Source organism: Toxorhynchites rutilus, chromosome 2 (assembly GCF_029784135.1).
Source record: "Toxorhynchites rutilus septentrionalis strain SRP chromosome 2, ASM2978413v1, whole genome shotgun sequence".
Taxonomy (NCBI): Eukaryota; Metazoa; Arthropoda; class Insecta; order Diptera; family Culicidae; genus Toxorhynchites; species Toxorhynchites rutilus.
Window position 1 is genome coordinate 92954481 of NC_073745.1, and position 24341 is coordinate 92978821.

Genomic DNA, 24341 nt, shown 5'->3' on the forward strand with positions numbered 1-24341 from the left:
CTCAGAAAAAATGAGTGGTTCTATAGTTGTGAAACGCAGTGTATAAAAAATTGTTCATAAATTCACAAGTCCTCCAATTGGACCATTGCGCTCGTATTTGCGACTTATTGTTTCTATTGAAAGCGGATTATTTTCATTCGCAAAGCAAACTTTTTGGCTCAATTTTCTTCACCTAAATATCCAAAAAATGACAGATGAGTTCTTCCCACGAAGCTGTAATTTGAGTTTCGGAAATAGGAAAAAGTCACACATCTGATATATTGTTCAATCAAATTCGTGCCATTTTTAGTCAGTTCACAATGATCAATGAATGAGTTGGTGCGTAATCCAAGTGTTATCCTTCCGCAAATCTGGCCGTTTGCGATGAATAATTTCTCTCAAACGCCTCATAACGCCAAGGTAATATTCTTTATTGACCGTCTGCAAAATTTCAAAAATCGCCGATTAAAAATGTTAACTTCTCTTCTCTTGCTAAATGACAGATCGCGCTCAAAATTGACATTAAGACCACTGACAGTAGTATCAGTTTACAAAAAAATAAAATAAAACGTAATATGGATGGGAAGCAATACAGATAATGTCATCACATCTTTCATCGACGGAAAAAAATTCTAATCCAAATTGGTATTAATAGAAGATAGTTTTTGAGAAGAATTTATCAAGAACGTCGTTTGAAGTTGTTGAAAGCGGACACAGTTTGCTGAAAAGCGTCGAACAACTATGGAGTGCCTTTTTCATGGCAAACGAAGAAGGAGTTTGAAGTAGAGTTTACTTCTACAAGGGTCCTTCTCATGGCTAGAGACGAATGAACATTGAAGCTTAATACAAGAAGAAGAAGAAATAGAAAAAGAAGAAGAAAAAGAAGAAAAAGATGAGTTCATTCCACATAAGGACTATGTACTATGAAGATCGAAATATAATACTTTTCATTCGTTTTCGTTCGTTTTCATTCGCATAATTCGCCAAGCCTTTTCTACCAAAACAGCCTTTTTCAAGGCTAAAAGGTTAACGTTTTCCGCCGGTTTCACTGATTTTCGTCGCAGTTGTTCTACTGTCCCATACGAAATTCCCATCATCACTCAGGATTCAATTCAGCCTGGACCGCTGACTCACTGCCGGGATTTCTTCACCTTATCACATGTGAGGAGCCGCGATTTGAAATACACGTTTTGTAGCGAACAGCAATTGACCTGCGTAACTTGAACGTTAAAACTAGGCTGGAAGCGGTTTACTATCGTATCAATCATACAATAAAACCTCTTGTTGAGGTACCACCCGGCCCAACATCAAAATATACATCCGTGTCGTCAGCACTGCGTATAATCAAGCAGTACTGTCAAATGTTCATGTCATAGGAAACAATTGGATTGAACTATAAGAAAACCGCAACGTGAATTTTCTAAATATTTTTCCTCGAAATTATTAAATTGCGTTAAACTGAACTCGATTGTAAGACAGGTATAACATTAATATCAAATTTAAAATGATCATTATGAATTAATGAATAATTCTATTAACTCTATCAGTTACCGCACTAAACGTTCGTAGAGGTTTGGTAGATAGATAACCTAACTAAGTAGACCCGGACGAAACTGCAAGTAATTGTGCAATATGTTCACGCCCAGATCACGACGAAAGTCAAATGGTATTTTGTGACTCATGCCAACGATGGTTTCACTTTTCCTGCGTAGGAGTGACTTCTGCGGTAAAGTACGACGAAGACTGGAGCTGCCCTAATTGCCTTGAAAAGGTAGTGGATCCTGGGAAAGAAAACATGGATGAAGCGTTGAAAGTCACTGCTGAAAAACGAAAACGTATGAGAGAAGATATGTAAAAGAAATTAAAGCTTGCACAGATGGATATCGAGCTCGAGAATGAAAAACGCGATATGCAATGGGCGATAGAGCAGAAAATTTTAGAGATGAAGATAACCACCGAAAGAGCCTTTAACGAGAGAAGGGAGGTGGAACGTAAAAAACTGCAACAAGATTGGGACCTGCTCGTACAACAACGAACGCAAGAGTTGGAGAAGCGAACGAAGAAGTGCAAACGCAATAAGGCACGAAAAGAGGATACGGAAAATCCTGAAGCATTTGACGTCGGACAGCCAAGTAATTCGACTCCAAAGGTGCAACCTGGAAGCTCACGGGCCCCCTTTGAATCTACGCAGTTGCAGGAAAAACCGAAAAATGATGAAAATGCACGTCTGTTGTGCAAAAAAAAAGACGATAACCAGCATCATGATATCGATGATGACGAATCGTGCACATCCGAATCCGACTCTCCTGCACACAGTGACAACGAAGGATCAGAGAAAACTGAAACGACAATACCGACGAAATCACAACTATCTGCACGCCAGTTTCTGTCCCGGAAACTTCCAACGTTCACCGGGCGGCCGGATGATTGGCCGATGTTTTTCAGCAGCTTTGAGACATCGACGAAAGCTTGTGGATTCTCTAATTTGGAAAAATTAGCCCGTCTACAGGAGAGCTTAAGAGGGCTAGCGAGAGATGCAGTAAGTAGCCGACTTTTGCTACCCGACTCCGTACCGAAATTTATGGAGACTCTGCGAATGCTCTACGGACGACCAGAGCAGCTTCTAAATATACTTTTGGCGAAAGTTCGTAAATCAGATCCACCGAAGTCGGACAAACTGGGATCGTTCATTAATTTTGGTGTGCTTGTGCAACAACTTTGCGACCACCTCGAAGCTACCAATCTTGTGGATCATATGGTGAACCCTATGTTGATCCAGGAACTCGAGGAAAAACTTCCTGCAATTGATTGGGTTCGATATAAACGACAGTGTGGAAGAGTGACCTTGCGAACACTAGCAGATTTTTTGTCAGATATCGTCTCCGCAGCGAGTGAGCGCTACACAATCTGGAATTAATCGAACGGGAAAAATGAAGGCCAATAAAAGTAGAGAGCAAGAAAGTAACGTTTATGCACACTATGGATCCGCGAGTGTCGACGGTAGAGTGGGAAAGACAGGCAGAACCGAACGTATTCCGTACCCGATGTGCGGTCATACTAATCACCGACTACGAAACTGTGAGAATTTCCGTAAGCTGAGTGTTTCTCAGAGATGGGATGCGGTCGAAAAGTGGCAACTGTGTTCAATTTGACTGAACGCACATGGAAAATCAAAATGTAAGCTAACCATACGTTGTGCAGTAGAGCAATGCGGAGAGCGTCACAACACCTTACTTCATCGAGTAGAGGAGCAGTTTAGCTGCAACAAACATGGATATGCAGCAAGAAACTCGATCCTATTTCGCATGGCACCAATCATTTTGTCTAACGGAGACAGATCAATAGAAGCAACTGCATTTCTGGACGAGGGGTCATCATATACATTAGTGGACAGTTCGATAACCAAGCAACTGAAGTGCAAGGGTACAACACAACCTCTTCGTGTCACGTGGACAGCTCGAGCTCGAGCAACGCAGGAAAAGTTTGTAATCCAAAACGTACACACTGTGGACAATTTGAAACTTCCAGTGCAGACATTACGATTCGCGGAAATAGCAGATAAGTACTGACATTTGAAAGGTATACCAATGATGGATTATGATCAGGCTACACCGATGATTCTTATCGGTCTCAAGCATATTCACTTGTTCGCCCCGTTGGAATCACGTATTGGACGACCAGGTGAACCCATAGCAGTTCGCTCGAAAGTAGGTTGGACCGTCTATGGCCCACAAGACGCAGAGGAAATTGGAAGCTTCGTTGGACAACACTTGTGTGTGGGTCTAACTAATGAAGAACTACACGACCTTCTTAAGGCGCAGTATTCACTGGATGAAAATGGCATCTCCGCTCAAATATTACCGGAATCTAAAGATGAAGTAAGAGCGCGGGAAATCTTGGAAAAAACAACAGTTCGAGTTGGAGAGCGGTTCATGACTGGACTGCTTTGGAAAGAAGAAGATCCTCGATTTCCAGACAGTTTACCCTTATCAATGAAACGGATGAAAAGTTTGGAAAAAAGGTTGTCTGCTAGTCTTGAATTATCAACGATCGTTCGACAGCAAATAATACAGTACCAACAGAAGGGTTACTGCCATCAGGCTACACGAGAGGAGCTGGAAGGAAGCGACCCAAATAGGGTGTGGTACTTACCATTAAATATTGTGCTTAACCCTAAAAAGCCAAGTAAGGTCCGCTTGGTATGGGACGCAGCTGCGGTAGTGAAAGGAGTTTCTTTGAACTCGAAACTTCTCAAAGGACCCGACAACCTAACGCTTTTACCAGCAGTGATATGCAAATTCAGGGAACATCTCATCGGCTTCGGCGGTGACATCCGAGAGATGTTTCATCAGATAGAAATGCAACCAGCAGACAAACAGGCATTGAGATTTGTGTTCGACAACGTGGTATACGTTATGGATCGTGCGATATTTGGTGCTACATGCTCCCCTTGTTCGGCCATGTATGTGAAGGACAGAAACGCTGAGGACTTCAAGGATCAGTTTCCAGATGCTTGTGATGCGATAGTCAACAAGCATTACGTTGATGATTATTTTGATAGTACAGACACCGTAGGAGAAGCGGTTCAACGAGCTTCCGCTGTACGATTTATCCATTTGAAAGCTGGTTTTGAAATCAGAAACTGGGTTTCTTCACTTTTATCCTCAAAGTGCGAAATGATTTATCACCATATGTGTACGAAGAACGTGTACCTACTAAACGCATCGTGCTAAGCTGCGTAATGAGCTTGTTTGACCCATTGGGTTTCATAACACCGTTTACGTTTTATGGAAAAGTTTTGATACAAACCCTTTGGAGATCAGGATGCGATTGGGATCAAACTTTCAATGAACAAGCAGCTGTAGACTGGAAGCGCTGGACGAAGCATTTGGTGGACGTGGCGAAGGTTGAAATCCCAAGATACTATTTCGGTGATAGTCTGATGCTGGATTACAGTACATTACAGCTACAAATTTTTGTGTAGACGCGAGCGAAAGCGCGTATGGATGCGCCGGATACTTCAGAATAATGGCGGGAGAAGTCCCTCGTTGTGCACTCGTTCAAGCCAAATCGAAGGTAACGCCATTGAAGCTTGTATCAATACCTCGACTAGAACTAATGGCCGCAGTCCTTGGTGTTCGGCTAGCAGAATCGATTAAAGCAAACCACAACTTCCTTGTAAAAGATGTATTCTATTGGACCGATTCTAGCACCGTCCATTCTTGGATCATTTCCGAACAACGAAAATATAAAAGCTTTGTTGCATTCCGAATTGGAGAGATCATCAGTCGATCAAAGCATTCGCAATGGAATTGGATAAGGGGCAAAGGCAACGTGGCGGACCATCTAATAAAGTTGATGGTTGGTCCACACATTGTAGAGGAAAGTCCTTGGTTCCGAGGACCAAAATTTTTATATGAATCAAGTATGAACTGGCCGCAGCAGTTACCAAAAACAGCGAATATACAGGAGGAAATGCGAGCAACGTTTCTACTACATACGTTTGAGATTCAAGGATCACTTATGGACGTTTCAAGAATTTCGAAATGGAACGTGCTGATCAGAACACTCGCATGTGTCAATCGATTTATTCACAACATTCGTGCGAAATTCAAGGGCAAACCAATCGCAGTAGTTCCAGCTACATCGAAAATTAAAGCGATGGCGCTGATACCGTCACCATCAATTCAAAAATCGTTATCAAGGGAAGAATATCAGGTTGCGGTAAGGATCCTCTGGAAAATGGCTCAAGCAGAAGGATTTCCAGATGAGGTGAAAGTTTTTACCAAAATCCGGCAGGATGATTGCAGTAGTTCTATGAAAATTGAAAGGAGCAGCAGTTTATTCAAGCTCTCTCCGATTATGGACGAATTTGGAATCATTCGAATGGAAGGTCGAACAAAACCCGTTGAGTTCATTCCGTTCGAGCTTCGTTTTCCGAGAGCAATCCATTTCGAGGTCGCACACAGTCTTTCTAGCCAATTATGTTTGATAGTGATTCGAAGATTTGCTTGCCGTAGAGGTTTTCCGCTGGAATTTTTCTCCGATCAAGGAACAAATTTTGTCGCTGCGAGTAAGGAAGTGATGAAGACCATTATAAAGGATTGCTGCGAAGTGTATACTGATGCGAGAACGAAATGGAGTTTCAACCCGGAACGTTTAGTTCGGTCTACAAAAAAGGCATTGTCAATTTTAGATGATGGTCGACGACTGACTGACGAACTACTGTTAACTGTCTTGGCCGAAGCAAAATATGTTATAAATTCGAGACCGTTAACTTACGTCCCGCAGAAGTCCGCTGATGGAGAAGCATTATCGCCCAACCACTTTCTGCGAGGTTATCCATCAAGCGGTGCAGAAGGCTATCCAGAAGCAGCAGACGAGGCAGTAGCGTTACGTGATCAATACAAACGATCTCAATGGTTGGCCAAAGCATTTTGGAAAAGATGGCTGTTAGAATACTTGCCATTGATCAACAAGAGGAGTAAGTGGCACGCGGAACGAGAGCCAATTCAGGAAGGAGAAATAGATTACATGGCCGACGACGATAATCGTCGGAATTGGTTACGGGGAATCGTCGTGAAAGTCATCAAAGGACTAGATGGCCGCATTAGACGAGCAGTTATACGAACTACGAAAGGAACATATCGGCGACCGGTTGCGAAGTTGGCGGTACCTGAATTTAGAAACCGTAAATCCGGATGTAGTCAGGAGTTTTCACCGGATGTACGAGGTGGGGCTGTTGAGGTACCACCTGGCCCAACATCAAAATATACATCAGTGTAGTCAGCACTGCGTATAAACAAGCAGTACTGTCAAATGTTCATGTCATAGAAAACAATTGGATTGAACTATAAGAAAACAAAGTGTTTTGTAGAGACGTGAATTTTCTAAATATTTTTTCTCGAAATTATTAAATTGCGTTAAACTGAACTCGATTGTAAGACAGGTATAACATTAATATCAATTATAAAATGATCGTTACGAATTAATGAATAATTCTATTAACTCTATCAGTTACCGCACTAAACGTTCGTAGAGGTTTGGTAGATAGATACGTAGCAGGAGAAAACGTGGACTACTCATGTGAGGTCTTTATGAATACTTTTGTAAAACAATTCTCACGTTAAATAAATTTCAGTTTTTGAGCTGTTTGTACCACAAGCTTCAAAAACTACAGTTCACCTAAATTCTATCCGAACACCTCTCTTGGATTTATTTTCACTTATGCATTGATGTTGTATTTCCAATATTTCGAAAATATAATTAGACTTACTTCGAAAATACATGATTAATGAAGCACGCATGGTGACCAACGTTGCACCATGTACAGATTTATCTGGAAAGGTACATATTTTTTGGTCTACTCTATTCTGTACGGTACAAAATCCTCAAAAAAATCTGTACAGATCGGTACAGATTTTTTTGAGGGTTGAATTTATAATACTTTGACCAGTACTATTACTAGACATACACCCCATGGTATGAGTGAAAACAGAAAGAAATGAATCTCTGAGAATCGATGTGAAGAACAAATTTGTGTTTCTGGTGTTGTCCTGACTTCATCTCTCAACAAACTTCATTTAACAATTTTTACTAGTATCTGCGAGGAATTTAACATAGTATCAATGACCAATACAAATGCTACTGATTTTTTAAAATCATTATGAAAGCGACTAGAGCGTTCATGTTGGGAAGAACCGAAGAAAGGATTAGAATAATATACGACGAAACGCAGAAAATTTTCAAGCACATCTATCGCGGTTTTTTCGTTTAAAATAAATTGTGTGGACAATTTTTCAATTGATTTATCCAAACCGTACACGTATTCAAAAACCGTGTTTCGAAAAGAATCAAGCAGCATGGATAAAGTGCTTTGTTAAGTAGTTCGAATGCATGCAAAAGTGTATAGTTTTGGCAGAAGAAAATCGTGTTATTAAGCTTAAAACATGAATATTGATCCTCGTATCTATAAGTTAAACTCGGCTCACTTAAACCAATCATTGTAAAATGATTTTTCCTGGTACCCTATTCAGAGAGAACAGAAATTTATTATTATTTGTCTTCGACATAAAATCGTACAGAAATTTTTATCCAATAAGTCTAACTTTAAACGCATTTGTTGATACACCAAATAAAATCTCTAATAACTTGAGTGTTTTGTACTCTTCAACTACCCATTTTAATACTTATTTTGGCCATTGAAAATTTAACTAAAATGTGTACGATTTCATCTGTATTTTTTAAAACTCGGCATTGCTAACAGAAAAAATAAATTCAACAAGCCCAGTTTGTCGCGCTGTTCGCCATATTTATTATGGTTCAAGAAAAACAAAAACCTGAAGGAGCCTTTCCCTCCGTCCGCTAACGATTGCGGTTTGCATTATTTTTAGGTTAACGAACTTCGTATTGATCGTCCACCCTCAAGAGAGTGAAGGAGGCGAAAAAGGAAAGAAATGACCTCGTTTCGGGCCTTCACTAGACTGACCAGTGCGTGCTTCGTTCTGCTTCGAGGACGAATAATGGTGGTCGTGGAAAACATGGGTAGGATTGCGTGTGGAAACAAGCTCGGTTGTATGAAATCGTATTATTACATTTTTTTATAATATCGTCACATTTTAAAAGCAGTTGATCTAACATATTTCATGAATTCATTTTTAGAAATCAATCGCTTTCCGAGAGGAAGCCTATGTTATGTTGAGAATAAGACACGGAATCAATCGTAAACACGTGAACAGAATCACTGTATTTTTTCCCTTAAGGATATTGAAAACCTTGTGATAACATTAGAGTTGTAATTTCCGAATGCGGTTAGTTTTCATTCAGCGTGTTTTCCGTGTCCGTCACTTCGCCCCCTATTCTTATTTTATGATTTTTCATATCGCGAAGTTTGAGACATCTTGTTCTTTTGCTATTTTTTTTTATTTTTAGGATTGTTTTCGAGCGTACACGTACACGTCTTCGCAGTTAACTGTATCTTCTTTTCTTGCACTAAAATTCTAAAATGCAACATAAGTCAAAATGTCCGTTGTATGGCGATTGTGTCAAAAATGATTACCACGAGCCGTGCAGATGCACTTGCATGAACAATGATGTGTTTGAATTTGTTTGGACTCTTTTCATACTTTTTTGATTTGGCGACTTCACTCCTCCTTTTGTTCACTTACGGAAAACTTTAGACGATCATCCAAATAATATCTATAATATACACTTATTAATTGATAATGTTTTTTTAAATTGTTTCTCATTCCAGTCCATGGATGCTGTAACCAAGTCCGGAACTGAGTTCCACAACCATTAATAACATCCTGTTCGAATCAGACTCGGACGCCATGCTATGGTTATAAACATGTACAACCGGAACGATGAGCACTCTGGAGCTAGTTCACGATCACGGTACGATTACCACTACCACTCGACTTCATCACCGCCATCATCGGTGGAAAATCAAAGGTACAATGACCACACCAGCTTGTTCGGGGATCCTGTACTGCCAGCTACCAGGCATACGGATCTGCTGGAGGGAGGCGATTTGTACCAGAACCTGAAGAATAACATAGAGCTGTACCATTCGAAGTTGTACAATGAGCAGGAGAAACTTCGGCAAGCGGAACGGGATCGTATGTTCAACGAGTTCACTAGCGGGAACCAACGGATGGCATCGTCTACCACCACGAGCAGTAGTGTGAAGAACTCTATCGGTAGCAACACCACACACTTCGAGAATGATCCGGTCGGAAGGTACCCACGAACCCGTTCTGCTAACCATGGGATCGATTTTAACGGTAGCAGGTTAGTAAGATTTGGTTGTGTTGTTTACGTTTTCTATTTCTATTTCCAAATCGAATACAAACTGCTTAAATTCACAGTTCAGAGCCTGAACACTATGGAGGTTATTATGTTTTGACACAATAAACCTATCGAGAGAATGTCTTGCATTGTTGTGAGGAAGCCACTAGAAGCATTTATGAAAATACTGATTTTGAATTTAAGTTTTTAATTCAAAATTCCACGAATTTCTAACTTTTATCAAGAACAGCACGAAAAATTGGCTCTACACACAATTCTGCATTGAAACTACAAAACAACAAAATAAGTTTTTTTTTCCTCTATGTATAACTCGATCGTAGGTCATGGGAAGAAACAAAAACTCCATTGAATGAAAAAAGCCGACATGGTCTACGAAACTCCCCAGTTGTTTGACATTTTTTAAAGGCCATCCACGTGTGCAGCCTTGCAGGTGCATTGGGGTGAATTTCACTAGCGTAATAACCACATCAATTACACTTCAAACCCCAAAAATAGCCCACTGTCCTCGATGGAACTAACGTAAATAGTCACCGAGAAGGAAAGGAAACACTTACATTCCGTTCATCATTCTACTTCGGAGTTCACTCACAAGGCTGATACCGAAAAAAATCTTGCTTCATTGATAGGCCCTAGAATTATCACACAGAAGACGTCGAAACGTCGAAACTTTCGATATTATTACGGCCGTCATTAACCCTACCCAATGCCGCGCACAGCTCGCCGGGCGTAAGAGCGTAAACTTTTCTCCCTGAACTTCGTCGTCATCACCACTGTCGTGGTGTTGTCCTCGGAAGGGACCAAACGGTGTCGACTCGCTGTAAGTGGCATATAATCAGTCTCATAATGCGAACCTGTCTCCCTGCTTCCTGCGCGCCCGAGGAGGGCGGAGGGGGTTTTCCCATTAGCATGAGCCGAGTGGGAAAATTCTGTGTTGTGACGTGGTTGCAAAGGGAGTCAGAAAAAGGTAACACTACGAAAACGGCGTATGATCAACAACTCGTTGGGTTGGCGGGTTTTGCTGCCGACATGCGGCCGGAAAAGGTAGCTATTTATCCGAAGTCGGTCAGTATACAGTGCTGCGGAATGGACTTTTTTTTCAAAATCTATTAACGAAATTCGTTTATCTGCACATTCTACTCGCATGTGGTCAATGTAGTCATGTTTTTATTGCCAACATATTGGATAATATGGGCACCTGCAGTATTAAATAATCATTTTTCTAAAGTTTGACGATATATGACGATATGTTCATATGGTAGTAAATGAACTCTTTAACAAATTGAGGACGTGTCGGTCCCTTGAGACTAACTTTGAGCTTTTCGTTAGAAGAACGTTGATCACTGGGGCTGACAACTACAAAATAAGGATATAAAAGACGTTTGAGTGAGGTCGGGGACATAACCGTAGAGACGTAGGACTCCTTTTAGTCAGAACCATTTGAGGAGCACAAATTGGACCAATGAAAACGAGGCACATCGTGCGTTTGGACAATGCTTGACATTTCACAATTATTCGATTGTTCATCTCAAGAGAAATTAAATGTTATTCATTTTGATAGTTGCGTAGAAATATCTCCTAATCACATTTTTGCGATCTATTAAGAAATGCTCGAGTTTCAAACGTTCGAAATCTTTCATTTTTTCCCACGTGTTGGGTGCCTAGAATTTCATTTAACCTCCTATATTTTCCGGTTAGACGTAGTCCTACGTCAAAAAAAGATGGTTTGTTTTCGGATGTTGTACGATATGTGACTACTTTCTAGTCGAATTTCTGGCACTGATATTTTGCAAATGCTCTTGATGCTTTCTAAATAGAAAGCGCAGCAAGAATAATGCGAGGCTCAACGTGTTAATGAATCTATTTTTTTCAAGTTGGGTTTTCAAATGGGAACACTTGCGAAAGGTTCGCGCCATTTGAAAACCCCTGATGTAGGCCATTCAAACAACTACAATATCATAGAAATCAATTCATGTTGGTCATAGCTCCATCACTGTTCTCATTTTCGTAGGAAACTTGACGTCTGGTGATATATTCAAGTCAGACAGTAAATAATCAGGTGTATGCATCTGAAACCAGATTTTTGGCGTATGGGTGCTAAAAACTACGTTTTTCAGTAAAGGTGCCAAATTAGAAAACAGGTGCAACCCTGCCAGCAAGATTTAGAACATTAACCGGACAATTCCAGCTTGCATACTTGGCAAATGGTTTAAATAGATGAAAATCAGAAACATTCTCATTTTCCATACATTTGTTCTACCCATTCATGTGTTTACCTACCCGTACCGTCAATAAGGAGCAACTGCGAACGAACCAGCCGCACGTGAATCGGCCGATCGAAATGCAGCCACATGTGAACGAACACTGTGGAGAGGAAGACGAAAAATAGCAATCAAAGCTCCACCCGATGGCAGCTTGCTCACAGCGTAAAAGCATACTATTTGCAATTTGTTTCAACCAGTGTTGCTTCCGCCAACGAGCGGTCAACATCACTTTGTGGGGTGTGTCATGTTGTGAATGAAATTGTGGTGCGATTTTGTTCGCATCTTCAAATTCAAGATAGAGCTTAATTAAATGATACAGAGCGTCGGTTCTATACCGCCTGGTCAAGAGTGCTTGTGTATTTTTGCATCAAACGCACACATTGTTGTTGATTTTTATGCGTTACCGAGTGTTGATTAACATTTTTAGCATGAAACGGTATACGTTTATTGTTTTAGAATGAATTAAAATATTTTATTCAAAGTGATGACCATTGGAAGCTGCACATTTTCCCATCATCCAGAAATTTTATTAATGTCTCGTCAAATCAATCATATTAATTTTCACAAATTTTGATAACTTCACAAATTTCCGTAGGAACTGAATGCCCCTCAGCAAGTGCGAATCCCATCGATGACAACAGAATGTTATGAGAGGAGCTAAATTTAGTGAATAAACCGCATACGGTATTTGACCCCAATTGAGTAGTACAACCGTTTCCCCGGCCGACCTTGCTATCATCAAAAAATATGCATATTTGTACTAATTTGTACGCATATGTACTAATTTGTACGCATTTTTTAGGAAATCGTGTCTTACTTTCGAATGTTGCCATATTTCTGTCATCTCGAATTTCAAAAAAAATACCCTTGAAATGACTTTTCTAAAATCCCATTGTTTACCGAGTTATAGCCATTTTAGTGACGCGGTATCTAGTCTACCACGGCCTTTACAATTAACTTCAAACGCATTTTTCTCGAAACGTTTTGACGTAAAACTACGTCTTTCAGGTTAACGAAGTTCAATTGAACTAGTATTTTGCATTAGGTATTTTATCGTGTAAATCAACATTTCGCACAAAGTTTCATATGAAAAATCGAGTTCAACATTAAAACCTGCAGCAAAGTGTAAACAATATTCGATTCTCACTGCGAAAAAACATGGGGTGAGAAACGTAATAAAACGTAATTAACTTCAAACTCATTTTTCTCGAAACGTTTTGACGTAGAACTACGTCTTTCAGGTTAACGAAGTTCAATTGAACTAGTATTTTGCATTAGGTATTTTATCGTGTAAATCAACATTTCGCACAAAGTTTCATATGAAAAATCGAGTTCAACATTAAAACCTGCAGCAAAGTGTAAACAATATTCGATTCTCACTGCGAAAAAACATGGGGTGAGAAACGTAATGTATTTACTATTCTATCCGTATGTAAGTTCTATGCGAAAAAACTATTTTTTGTTTGATTTTTCAAAATAATTTCACTTAATTGTCACTATTTGATTACCTGACCTGCAATTCTGAAGATATTATTCATAAAATGCAGCGTTTCCGAGCCGATTGTGTCAACGCGCAAAAATGGTCGCAGATTGCGTTAAGGCATTCCAATATTCTGGTTATGACTATCATAAGATTGGTGGAAAACTACTGTTTAATGAAAAATATATCATTTCAATCCATCATTTCTTGTAAAGTTATGGTTTCCGTCCAACTGCATCCGAATCACAATTTTGGTCTCTGACTCCGTTTTAAACCAACATTAAACCTACATACAGATAAAAAGTAGGAAACTTTCTGTCACTTCTAGGTTTCCTACTGAAGGTCAGACTTCAAATCCAAATAGTTTCATTACATTACACATCATGAATTGGGGAAGTTCAGCCAATTCACGAACTGACAATGATTGTGTCAACTTTTAGGATAGTCTATAAGTTTTGCATTCATATTTTCGCTGGTTTCCATGAAATGTAAAACCTAGGTCATGCGAACTCAATCTATTTTCAAGTGCATTTTGATCGCAAAAATTTTTTCTTGCGACCTCTTTCCCAGTGCTGTTTGTTTTTCCCATGCTGTCAAAAGTTTCTCTTGCAAAAGGAGCAAACGTTTTCGTGACTCGGGCTTTGTTTGTTTACCTTTTGTGACCGCACTAGAAGTGAGATGAATGTTGTAATTTGGGTAATGCGTATTTCTAATGATTTTAATGAAAGAAAAAAGTTGAAATACTATAACTCTAGTGTTCAGATAACAAAAAAACAACATTTGGCGAAAAGTAAAATTTAATTACAATTAAGTTTAAAGAAGTTTAGAAGTCAATAGTACTGAAATTTTAGAATCTACCAAAATGTCAGTTGTGTTTTTATGATTTCAAACGCTAGCATTATTTGATGAATGAGATTATTTCTACATTTCATAACAATACTTCCTCTATGTAGTGGATTATTAGAGGAAAAGAAACACTTTTTCCCCCTCCTGATTATTGGATCTTTTTTAACATTTCGATTAGATTTTTTTTGACAACCAATTTTATTCTATCCGTATGACCCAGTGTAAAACACTTTTTCCTTACAGACCTTTTCTTGCCTTGTGTTGTATTTTCTTGTGTCTTCGCTTCTGGAAGCACTGGACCGGGCACTCTTCTTATAGCAGTCTACTATGTGCTCAAACTGAATGCAATTAACATACATTTACTAACACAAGTTTCTCAAGTTTCTCTGCTTGTGGTCAACTAGAAAAGAATGTTTCATTTGATGCCCTCCCTTTTGCGGTGACATCATTGGCAGCTGGTTGGGTTACAATTGGTTTAGCGGCGATGTGGTTAGTTTTGGCAAGCAAAAAAAATGAGGTGAAATAAAAATATAATGATCACGGCAATGATTGCTACAAAATGCAAATGAGTTATATATTTGTATACCATCACGGAATGGGGCCGAAATTGACGCCATATTAGCTTCGGTTGGAAATTGGCGCTTTATCGGTTTTTGGGGACGGAAGGATGCAGAACCGGGGTGGAAGAATAACAGAACCATGAAATTAATCGAACATATTTGTTCCAGACTGTGGCGAGCTTGAATAAGCTAATGTACAATTAGCGTGTAGTGTGATTTTTTTCGCCGCGAAATGTGGCTCACTCGAATGAGCGTCTGGGTGCCTCTTTAGGGCAGACTCACATTGAGGTTTATGCCCAGGCCCATTCCATGAGGTTATGCACTAAAGAATCAAATTTTAGATCAAGATTCAGGAGAAAATTTATAGCGTTATCTGAATAAACACTTGTATCAACATGATTTCTTTGAAACGAATTTAATTTTTATGCACCAACCTTTGAGAGGACGTATTAAAAAACTACATGATTATAATTCAAATATTTTTAGTTTTCGCTATTTTTAAGTTTCTTGAGATATCTCTGCACTTACGTACACGTTGTGCCCCAAATCGTTCTTGCTACGCTTTCCATTCATCCCGCATCAAGAGCATAATAAAATAGTCAGAAATTCGACTTGAGAGTAGTATATCCGAAAACAATTTTTTTATATTGGCTCATTTTCAGTCCTGTCATGGACCGACACGGAGCATCAATTTTTAATGTTTATAATGAATAAGAAAATACTTGGTTGAAGAACAATGGATAACCCTATGATTCATTTTGTAATTTATGGGAAACAAGCATTTGAAAACAGATATTTTGAAGCGTTGTCACGTCACAAAAATAGATCATTTCAACCTAGGACTCTGTCTTTGATTTCTATATAGGGGACCCCCCTATATAGAGAAATGTAACGATTTACTACGAGTTATTAAACGCATATTACTCGGAATCGTTATTGCGACACATCCAGCATTTTTTTGCTTGAACACGAGCAGAAAATATAGTAAAAAAGATAAACAATTTGACGATTAAAATGGGTATGTTTTTTCGATTGCACTAATCACTCGCTTTCCTCCCTGATGCAACGTGCAATCTTTTTGCCTACATTCGGGCGTTAGTTCATAATGTTAGTCGATGCGTGTTATTCTCTTTTTGTCGGTAATAGGCATTTATTAGTTGTTGTATGTTTTTCAACCGTGTAGGTCTTGCTACTAACAATTTATGTAATGTTGGTCCAGGATATACAGCGCGGACTCGATTATATACAGTTTTTGATTCCTTTTCACTGTATATAATCGAATCCTGTATATAATCGAGTCAAAAATATTTTTTTCTTTTTTTTTTTTTTGCATGTATTTTTCGTTTTTTGAAAATAAAAGAAGAATTTGATTTTTGACTCATCCCCTTAAAGTCAGAAAACACCTTTCTCACATGAAAAAAAATAATTTATCCAGATTCTCTCAGGAAGTGATAGATGTTCATATTTGATGAAAAAAATCCTTCTACGCATATGTTCGAATTTCAACAATGACAGAGTTATAGAACTTTTTTTTTGTTCCGGACTCTGTTGCCTCAAACTGGCTCTACATTAAAAAGTACGCTACAGAAGACGATTCTGATTCTTTCATTTGAAAGATGAGAAAATTTAGTACAGGATATAGTAGTGGAACAACTAAATTAGTGGATTTTGATAACATTTTGGAAGTGAAACACTTAAAAGTGAATACTTTTTAATGTGTTATTATTAATTTTATCCTAAAAACTTATATTAAAATAGATTGTTTCTATCAATTAAATTGAAGTTCTTCAACCGCTCTTCAATTTGTTCTTTGACGCACAACTTCTATCTTTCTTAATTTGGCTGAAATATCGATATAAACAATTCCTGTTGAAAATTTAAGCAAAATCTTCAAAAATCACGATTTTTACCCCACTCTACATGTAATAGCCACTTAAACTTCGCCTGAACGTTGAAAGGTTACATTTCTTCATGAAATAAGCCATATTTGAAATATAAAAAAAAATATTTTTTTTCCAAACTGTATATAATCGAGTCCAAAATTGTTTATAATCGAATCACATATAATCGAGTCTGTATATAATCGAGTCCGACCTGTAATGATATCGAGCATGTTGTTTGGTAATGAAAAAAATGCAAATGAAGTATTACTGGCTGCTGATTTACAGGTTCGAAAGGGTATAGTCACGCAAATCAGATTAAGATATCTTGAGTAGTGGCTATCTTAATATATGAATGTTTTCCTTAGAAGCCCGCTTCATTTCTTCGAATGCACTTGCCTTTGCCTTTCCTCTACATAAGCAGAACTTAGCATTATGCATTATTACTTATATTAATGTAGATCTTAACGTGTGTGTTTAAAAATGATAAATGATGACTCCTTGTCTTCTCCTGCATAACTGAATAAACAGAAGAAAAGAGTCGTAATGGCTTCAATGGTATTTTTGTGTACATTTTTGAACAGAATGTGGTTCCGGATTCTACCACGTTATCTCATCTAACCCGTTCAAAAGGTACAAGCTCATACAGGTAACGGTTTTTTTTTTCAGGGCTTGCATTTGATGTATCAAAAGAGAAAAAATTGCAGAATTTGCACAATGAAAAAACTCAATTCAAATGCAATTACTGTACACAATCACAGTCCTGGGTCAAGATCCCGTCCGTGTCCCTAGGCCCAGACTCATCAACTTTTTTTTAATTTATCTGATGAACTTAAGTTCAAACATTTGTATACTTAGGTTTTTCTTAGCAAACAATGAGGATCAACAAACCTTCAAATTAAGTTTAGATCGGTCCCGAATAGAGAAGTATGAACTGTCACAAGAAGTTGTTATCTCTTCACGCATAGTATAGTATATGACGTAGATTCCAGAATATAATCTTGTTTTGACCTCCGATTTGCTGATAATAGTTTTACATGACAAAAAATATGGAAAACCCATACGATATGGGTATAATGTGAAAAGGTTTCACCAGCAGATGCCATTTTGGAATCAAACATGGTTACTTGGCTAAAAACGGCTCTAAAAGACCGGAAATGGCATGAAATCCCACAATACTATCGGGAATGATAGTGTTAGCATATATCCCTGGGTGGGCGAATAAGATTGAAAAATGAAAATAAAGTTTTGTAGTGAGCAAATAGTATTTGAGGGGGGAAGAGAGAGAGAGAGAGAGATAATGTTAGAGTGAGATGAACTTAGCCTTAGAGCGACGCATGTGGAGTGAGACCAGAGACTCTCAAACTATTTTGAGCAAGAGACCCCTTTTTCCAGGATGAAGTGACACCATCGACTCCCACAGCCAAATTTCTTAAACATTTATCTATGTGCGATTCACACAAAATGCTTATCAATTCAAAAACTTTGTGGTTGGCCAAATGAGTAAACTAAATATCATTTTCTCATCAATAAATAAACATAAAATTCAGAAAATATGAAGCGTAATTAATAATTATTAATACAAATTTCAATAACAAAATTTTTCACTAGAATATGAGTCATTTTTATAATGAGTTGGTTCACGTAACACAACTTATACAGTAACTTGTCAACCCCTGAGAAACTGATATCGATCCCAAGGGCTCGATATCGACCACGACCACAAAATCGCTGAGTTAGGCAAAGAAAGTGCACATAGTGCACATAATGTATACGCAAACGTCAACGGTTAAAGTCAAAGAAAAAGTCAACACGCTAACATAAGCGCCGCTCGATGAACCAGGCTTTTGTGAGCCATTGATGGCAGGCGCCAGAGTAAACGTGTAGAATAATTACGAAATGAAAACTGTGGGTCGATTCAGAACCACCCCGATTTTTTTCAAATAACGGTGTGCCGTGTACTACAGGCAAAAAGAAGATTAAATTTATATAGCTTATTTCAGTGAGCAGACCATAAGAAATTAACGTTGTCTTGTTACGTAGTTTTTCGCAATCTGAAAGAACATTGAACTCATTTTCCATAGAGATGAAAAGCAAAATGGCGCTGAAATGTTAGGAAGCAAGAAAAAAATAGGTGGGTTACATCTATGACATAACCGTAAGGTTGACGTGAGACTACCGTTGACTTAGTAATCATTTGTTTGTATTGATTAAATTATTGATTGAATGAAGCAATTCAATTGAGTTCAACATATTTGCTGTGTAAGTAAAGAATTTTAACAAAAGCCATGTAATGTCAATTAACTTGATTTTGATGGCTGTGTTAGGGAACAAAATTTCCCCCATATTGCATGCATTTGTAACGCCAATTTCCCCAGGCACCTTGATTTTTATTGCTGTGTTGGAGAAACCGTTAATCGGGCCAATCAGAACGGGGCAGTTTGGGCATTTAGATAGTGCTTTACATTTCACAGTTATTCAATTGCTTATCTCAGGGAAAATAACATTTCAATTATTGTGATAGATGCATTCGACCTATGGAATGGGAAGAGGAGAACACAGAGGAAGGTGAGAAGTATTCTGGATAATTACTAACATGAAAAATAATATATAGTTTGCTACAATACGATGAAATTCATATTTAATACACTTTGACGTGACAACGCTTTGTGGAGACTGTTTTTTCGCACAGAGCGTGTTGTTATGTCATTAAATGCATGCCGATTTTTACACGGTTCTTACGAGTTTTTTGAAAACTCTGAACTGAATGTACAGGAATCTACGTTTATCTTTTGTTGACAAATCATACAACAAAGTTCATTTGTATGTTTTGAGACTGAACTGAAAATACAACATTAATGTGCATTAGTCGAAAATAACTAAAAGCCAGGTGTTGCCACGTCACAAAAGTATTGAACTGGCAACAAGCGAATTTGACTATCGAATATTTTTCAACTGATGATTCTTGTAAAGAAATTTCTCAATTTTTTCTTTGACATCGTTTCTCTTTTTGGAAATCGTGTGATTTATACAGGAAAACGAAAAAAAACAGCGTTTTGGTGAATCAAAACGTTGTCACATCACGCTGGAATGGGTCATAACCAGTTCCAGTCCAATCGAAATATGCGAAATATGCTCAACTTATCATTCGAAATATGCGAAAAAGTTATTGAATATTACCAATTGACCAATACTGGCCTTCAGATTTTTGACGTAGGACTTCGTTTTTAATTTTACAGTGATGTGTAAATTAAAAATTTCGAAAACGAGAGCGTTACGCTGGACTGACAAGATTTTGAGCGTTAATATCTCCTAACCAACAAAATGCTTTGAAAACAGGCTGTTGAGATCACACAAATCTGCATATAAGTTGGCGCCCGTTCGGAAATCCCCTCAGTTGTAACTGTACACCAGTTGAAGTATATTATTACAGCTACAAGATTGATGTGGCGAAGCCAACTCCGTTCATCAAGAAAGCGATGATGAACGGTGTCACCATCAAGAACCTATTTGTGTAAACAGGTGCGTCGTGTTCGTTCAAGTATTTACCGCTACCTCCCCGCTGCTACCGGAGAGCAAAAAACAAAAACCGCTGTCCCAAAAAATAATACTCAAGCTTGCTGTTGTTGAGAAGGCGACCGGCGGCTGCTCGAAAGCAAAAGATAACTAAATTCTCAGAAATTACTGCACAGAAGCTGCGACGCACAACACGAGAGATTTTGTTTTGTTTTCAATAAATCAAATTCTTCAAATATCCAATAGTTCTTCTCAGAATTCGAAATGCCTTGAAAGCGAAAGAGTTTATCAAAAAATTTGAGCAAATACATTATTTATGTAATTTCTTCAATCATGTGTGATCAACGTCAAATTATGTCTTTCGGAGACTTATTAGGGGTCTTCTTAGCCTAATTGTTTGCGTGCCCGCTACTAAGCGAACGAACATGAGCTTATAACTCAGGGCCCTCAACTGACCATCTATGTGTGTGTTATTCTAGCTACTACGTCCACGCAACAATAATCATGTATCGGTAATTCCAGTCCCTTTCCGCTCACATTACGGTCTGCTGCATCGGTAATTGAAACTATTAACATATTGCGGACCACTCACGAGTTTTCTCATTTCTCGCGTTCCGTCTGTAACGAATGGATCACGGAATAACCCGTGTTTTCTACACTTGATGGTTAAATCCTTGCTTTACCAAGAATCTAACAAAACCTACCGATGGCTCGCCTCTGTCTCAACCACACCGAAGGAAACGATCTCATTCATGGAATCCGAATTAATGAAGCGTTCAAGTTTGCCTCAAAACGTGCGATCCTTAATGTGTTAATAACACAGCAATGGAAGTCTCATATCAACAGTCCCGGTGTGTTTGGTCCAACTGTGAAAATTCGAACAATAGGAATATTCTTACGCCGAAGAAGGTGACATGTGTGTCAATAAGATAAGAATACTCTTTCGCCTAAATGGCTACTTTGTAATAGATAAAAATGTGTCTCGATAAGACAAGAATACTCTTATGCCCTAAAATGGCAACTGTGCAATATACAACAAAAATTATCATAAGATAAAAATGTACACGTATAAATTTGGCTCTGTTAAATAAACAGATGGGTTAAAAAGCAACGTATTGGGGGTACAAGATGAATCTTGAGAAAGACAATTCATTCCCGCTCGACGCTCGTCTGCAAACGATGTTCACACGACAACTTCCTCAAACGGGAAGTGGGCGATTTGTGGAATGGTAGAGTGAACGCAAAATTTATGTAGACTGGTAGGAAATGACAGATATTTCGTCTATTGGACGATGTTATGTACAAAACGAACGACAATCTTGCTTTGCCAGCTGTGTCTTGCTTGCATTTATTTATTTATTTACTATGACTCTACATCCCATTGAGATTAGATCAGATTCACTACTCTTCTCCAATAAACCCGGTCCATGGCTGCAGCTCTCCAACTCCCGGCTGCACCGATTCTTGCCAAGTCCTGCTCCACCTGGTCCAACCACCTCCCTCGCTGGGCTCCTCTCCTTCTTGTTCCTACCGGATTAGATGAGAACACCATCTTTGCAGGGCTACTGTCCGGCAATCTTGCAATATGCCCTGCCCATCGCACTCGTCCAGAGTTGGCGACTTTCTGGATGCTGGGTTCGCCGTAGAGTTGCGCCAGTTCGTGGTTCATTCTCCTTCTCCATACTCCGTTTTCCTGTACACCATCGTATATTGTTCTGAGCACTCGGCGTTCGAAAACTCCGAGTGCTTGTGAGTCCTCTTCAAGCATCGTCCATGCTTCGTGCCCATAGAGAACAACCGGTCGAATTAGGCATTTGTACATGGTACACTTCGTACGGGGTCGGAGCTTGTTGGACCTGAAGGATTTGCGGAGCTCGTTAACGTCGATCACAACACTACTACCAAGAAGAACTCTGATGCGATCAGTCCCTCCAGATAGCATGTACTTAGTCTTAGACGCATTGATCCCAAGCTCAATCAGCCCTGCTTCGTGTTTCAGTCGGGTATACAAGTCGGCTTCCGTCGTATGTATTTTTCCGACTATCAACCGGTGCATACACTCTACAAGTTTTCTCGGACCTCCCTTGAAGAGCTCCGCTACGAGGTCATCCTTACCAGCTGCTTTGTGGTTCTTGAGCTGATTAATGGCCTCCTTAACTTCACCCATCGTCGGGGGTGGTACGTCGTCGTTGTTCATTGCACCGGTGTAGTCCTCCTCAACGCCGTCTTGGTCTCCTGTCTGCGCGCTGTTCAGGTGTTCATCGTAGTGCTGCCTCCACCTTTCGATCACCTCGCGTTCGTTCGTCAAGATTCCTCCTTCCTTGTTTCTGCACATTTCGGCCCGCGGCACAAAGCCTTTGTGCGAGGCGTTTAGTTTCTTGAAAAACTTCCGCGATTCTCGAGAACGATAAAGCAGCTCCATCTCCTCACACTCTTTCTCTTCCAGGCGGCGCTTTTTTTCCCTAAAGAGATGTGTTTGCTGCCTTCGCTTCAGTTTGTATCGTTCCACGTTTTGTCGAGTCGCTCGTTGCAGCATGGCTGCGCGTGCTGCATCCTTCTCGTTCAGGAGCGCTCGGCACTCGTCGTCAAACCAATCGTTCCGTTGTCCTCGTTGTTCATACCCGATGACGGTCTCTGCTGTGATGCTAATTACTGCTTTTAAGGTGTTCCAGCATTCATCGAGGGGAACAGCATCCAGTTCGTCTACCCCCGGTAACGCAGCTTCAAGACGCTGCGAGTATGTTGCAGCAATGTTCGGCTCCTGTAGTCGTCGTAGGTGATACCGTGGTGAGCGCTGGTGTCTTATGTTATTGACGACTGACAGTTTAGAACGCAGTTTGACCATCACCAGGTAGTGGTCTGAATCGATGTTAGCGCCACGATAGGTTCTGACGTCGATGATATCTGAGAAGTGCCGACCGTCGATCAAAACGTGGTCAATTTGTGTTTCTATTTGCTGTGGTGATCTTTAGGTGTAACGGTATTGAAGGCTGTGCTGGAAGAAGGTGCTACGTATGGCCATGTTCCTGGAGGCAGCGAAGTCGATAAGTCTTAGGCCGTTTTCGTTGGTTCGCTGATGGCCGCTGAACCTACCAATTACCGGTCTGAACTCCTCCTCTTGGCCGACCTGAGCGTTCAAATCACCGATGACGATTTTGATGTCGTGTTTTGGGCAGCGATCGTATTCACGCTCTAGCTGCGCGTAGAATTCTTCTTTATCGTCATCGGTGCTAGCTAGCCCCCAGGCTGTGGACGTTGATAATGCTGATATTGAAGAAGTGGCCTCTCATTCTCAATCTGCACATTCTTTCATCGGCCACCAACCAATCACCCGTTTTTGCATCTCCCCCATCACGATGAAAGCTGTACCCAGCTCGTGTGTGTTGCCGCAGCTCTGATAAATGGTATCCCCCTGTTTCGTCGGAGGACCGTCGTGCACAGCACTTTTTAGAGTCCCCGCTGGCACGAAGACAGTGATCAGCCGCCCCTAACATGGGGATCAGACGCTGTTTTGAGCCTCACCTCCATGGTGAACAGACGCTCGGATAGGCCCCCTTCCCTGTCAGCATACGACCAAGATCCCACCGAGGTTGGTTACCCGATCTTCACTATGGTTACTCGTACCCCAGCCGGCACCACGAGGAGGTAGGGATTGGAGTTACTGGACAGGAAGCTAAGGACCACGAATGGGGTCTATTTTATGCCCGCAGGTACGCGAAGTACCGATGGTACGCTTAGTCCAGTCATTTACCATCAGTCTTGCTTGCACATTAATCATGAATGAGATGAAATTTCGAGTAGGCACCCAGGTTTACAGATTTTTGAGCTTTCAATAATTTGTTGTTGTCTTGATTTATAAAGACTTAAAACTTCTTCAGTTCATTCGACTCTAGCAGTAATTTGCTTCCAAGGCATATGACTCGTAGACATGCTATCTTTCGAATGAAGTGATAATCATGTCACTTCGTCCAGTCAACAAAAATGTATTGAGCTTCAAAACCTTGTGCCT

The 24341-nt window shown here is 39.7% G+C and overlaps 1 protein-coding gene across 2 annotated transcripts in view; it reads left to right on the top strand.

Moving 5' to 3' along the window:
• Nucleotides 1-24341, top strand: part of LOC129765458 (protein stum) — a 142242-nt gene that overhangs the window by 46163 nt on the left and 71738 nt on the right. Inside the window, exons 1-2 of one of the 2 annotated variants that reach the window (XM_055765805.1) lie at nucleotides 8476-8523; nucleotides 9233-9771. In XM_055765805.1, coding sequence (XP_055621780.1) covers nucleotides 9317-9771 — 455 coding nt within the window. In that variant the 5' untranslated portion in view covers nucleotides 8476-8523; nucleotides 9233-9316. Of the gene's footprint in view, nucleotides 1-8475; nucleotides 8524-9232; nucleotides 9772-24341 lie in introns of those variants that run through there. The other variant, XM_055765804.1, reaches the window with a different exon arrangement.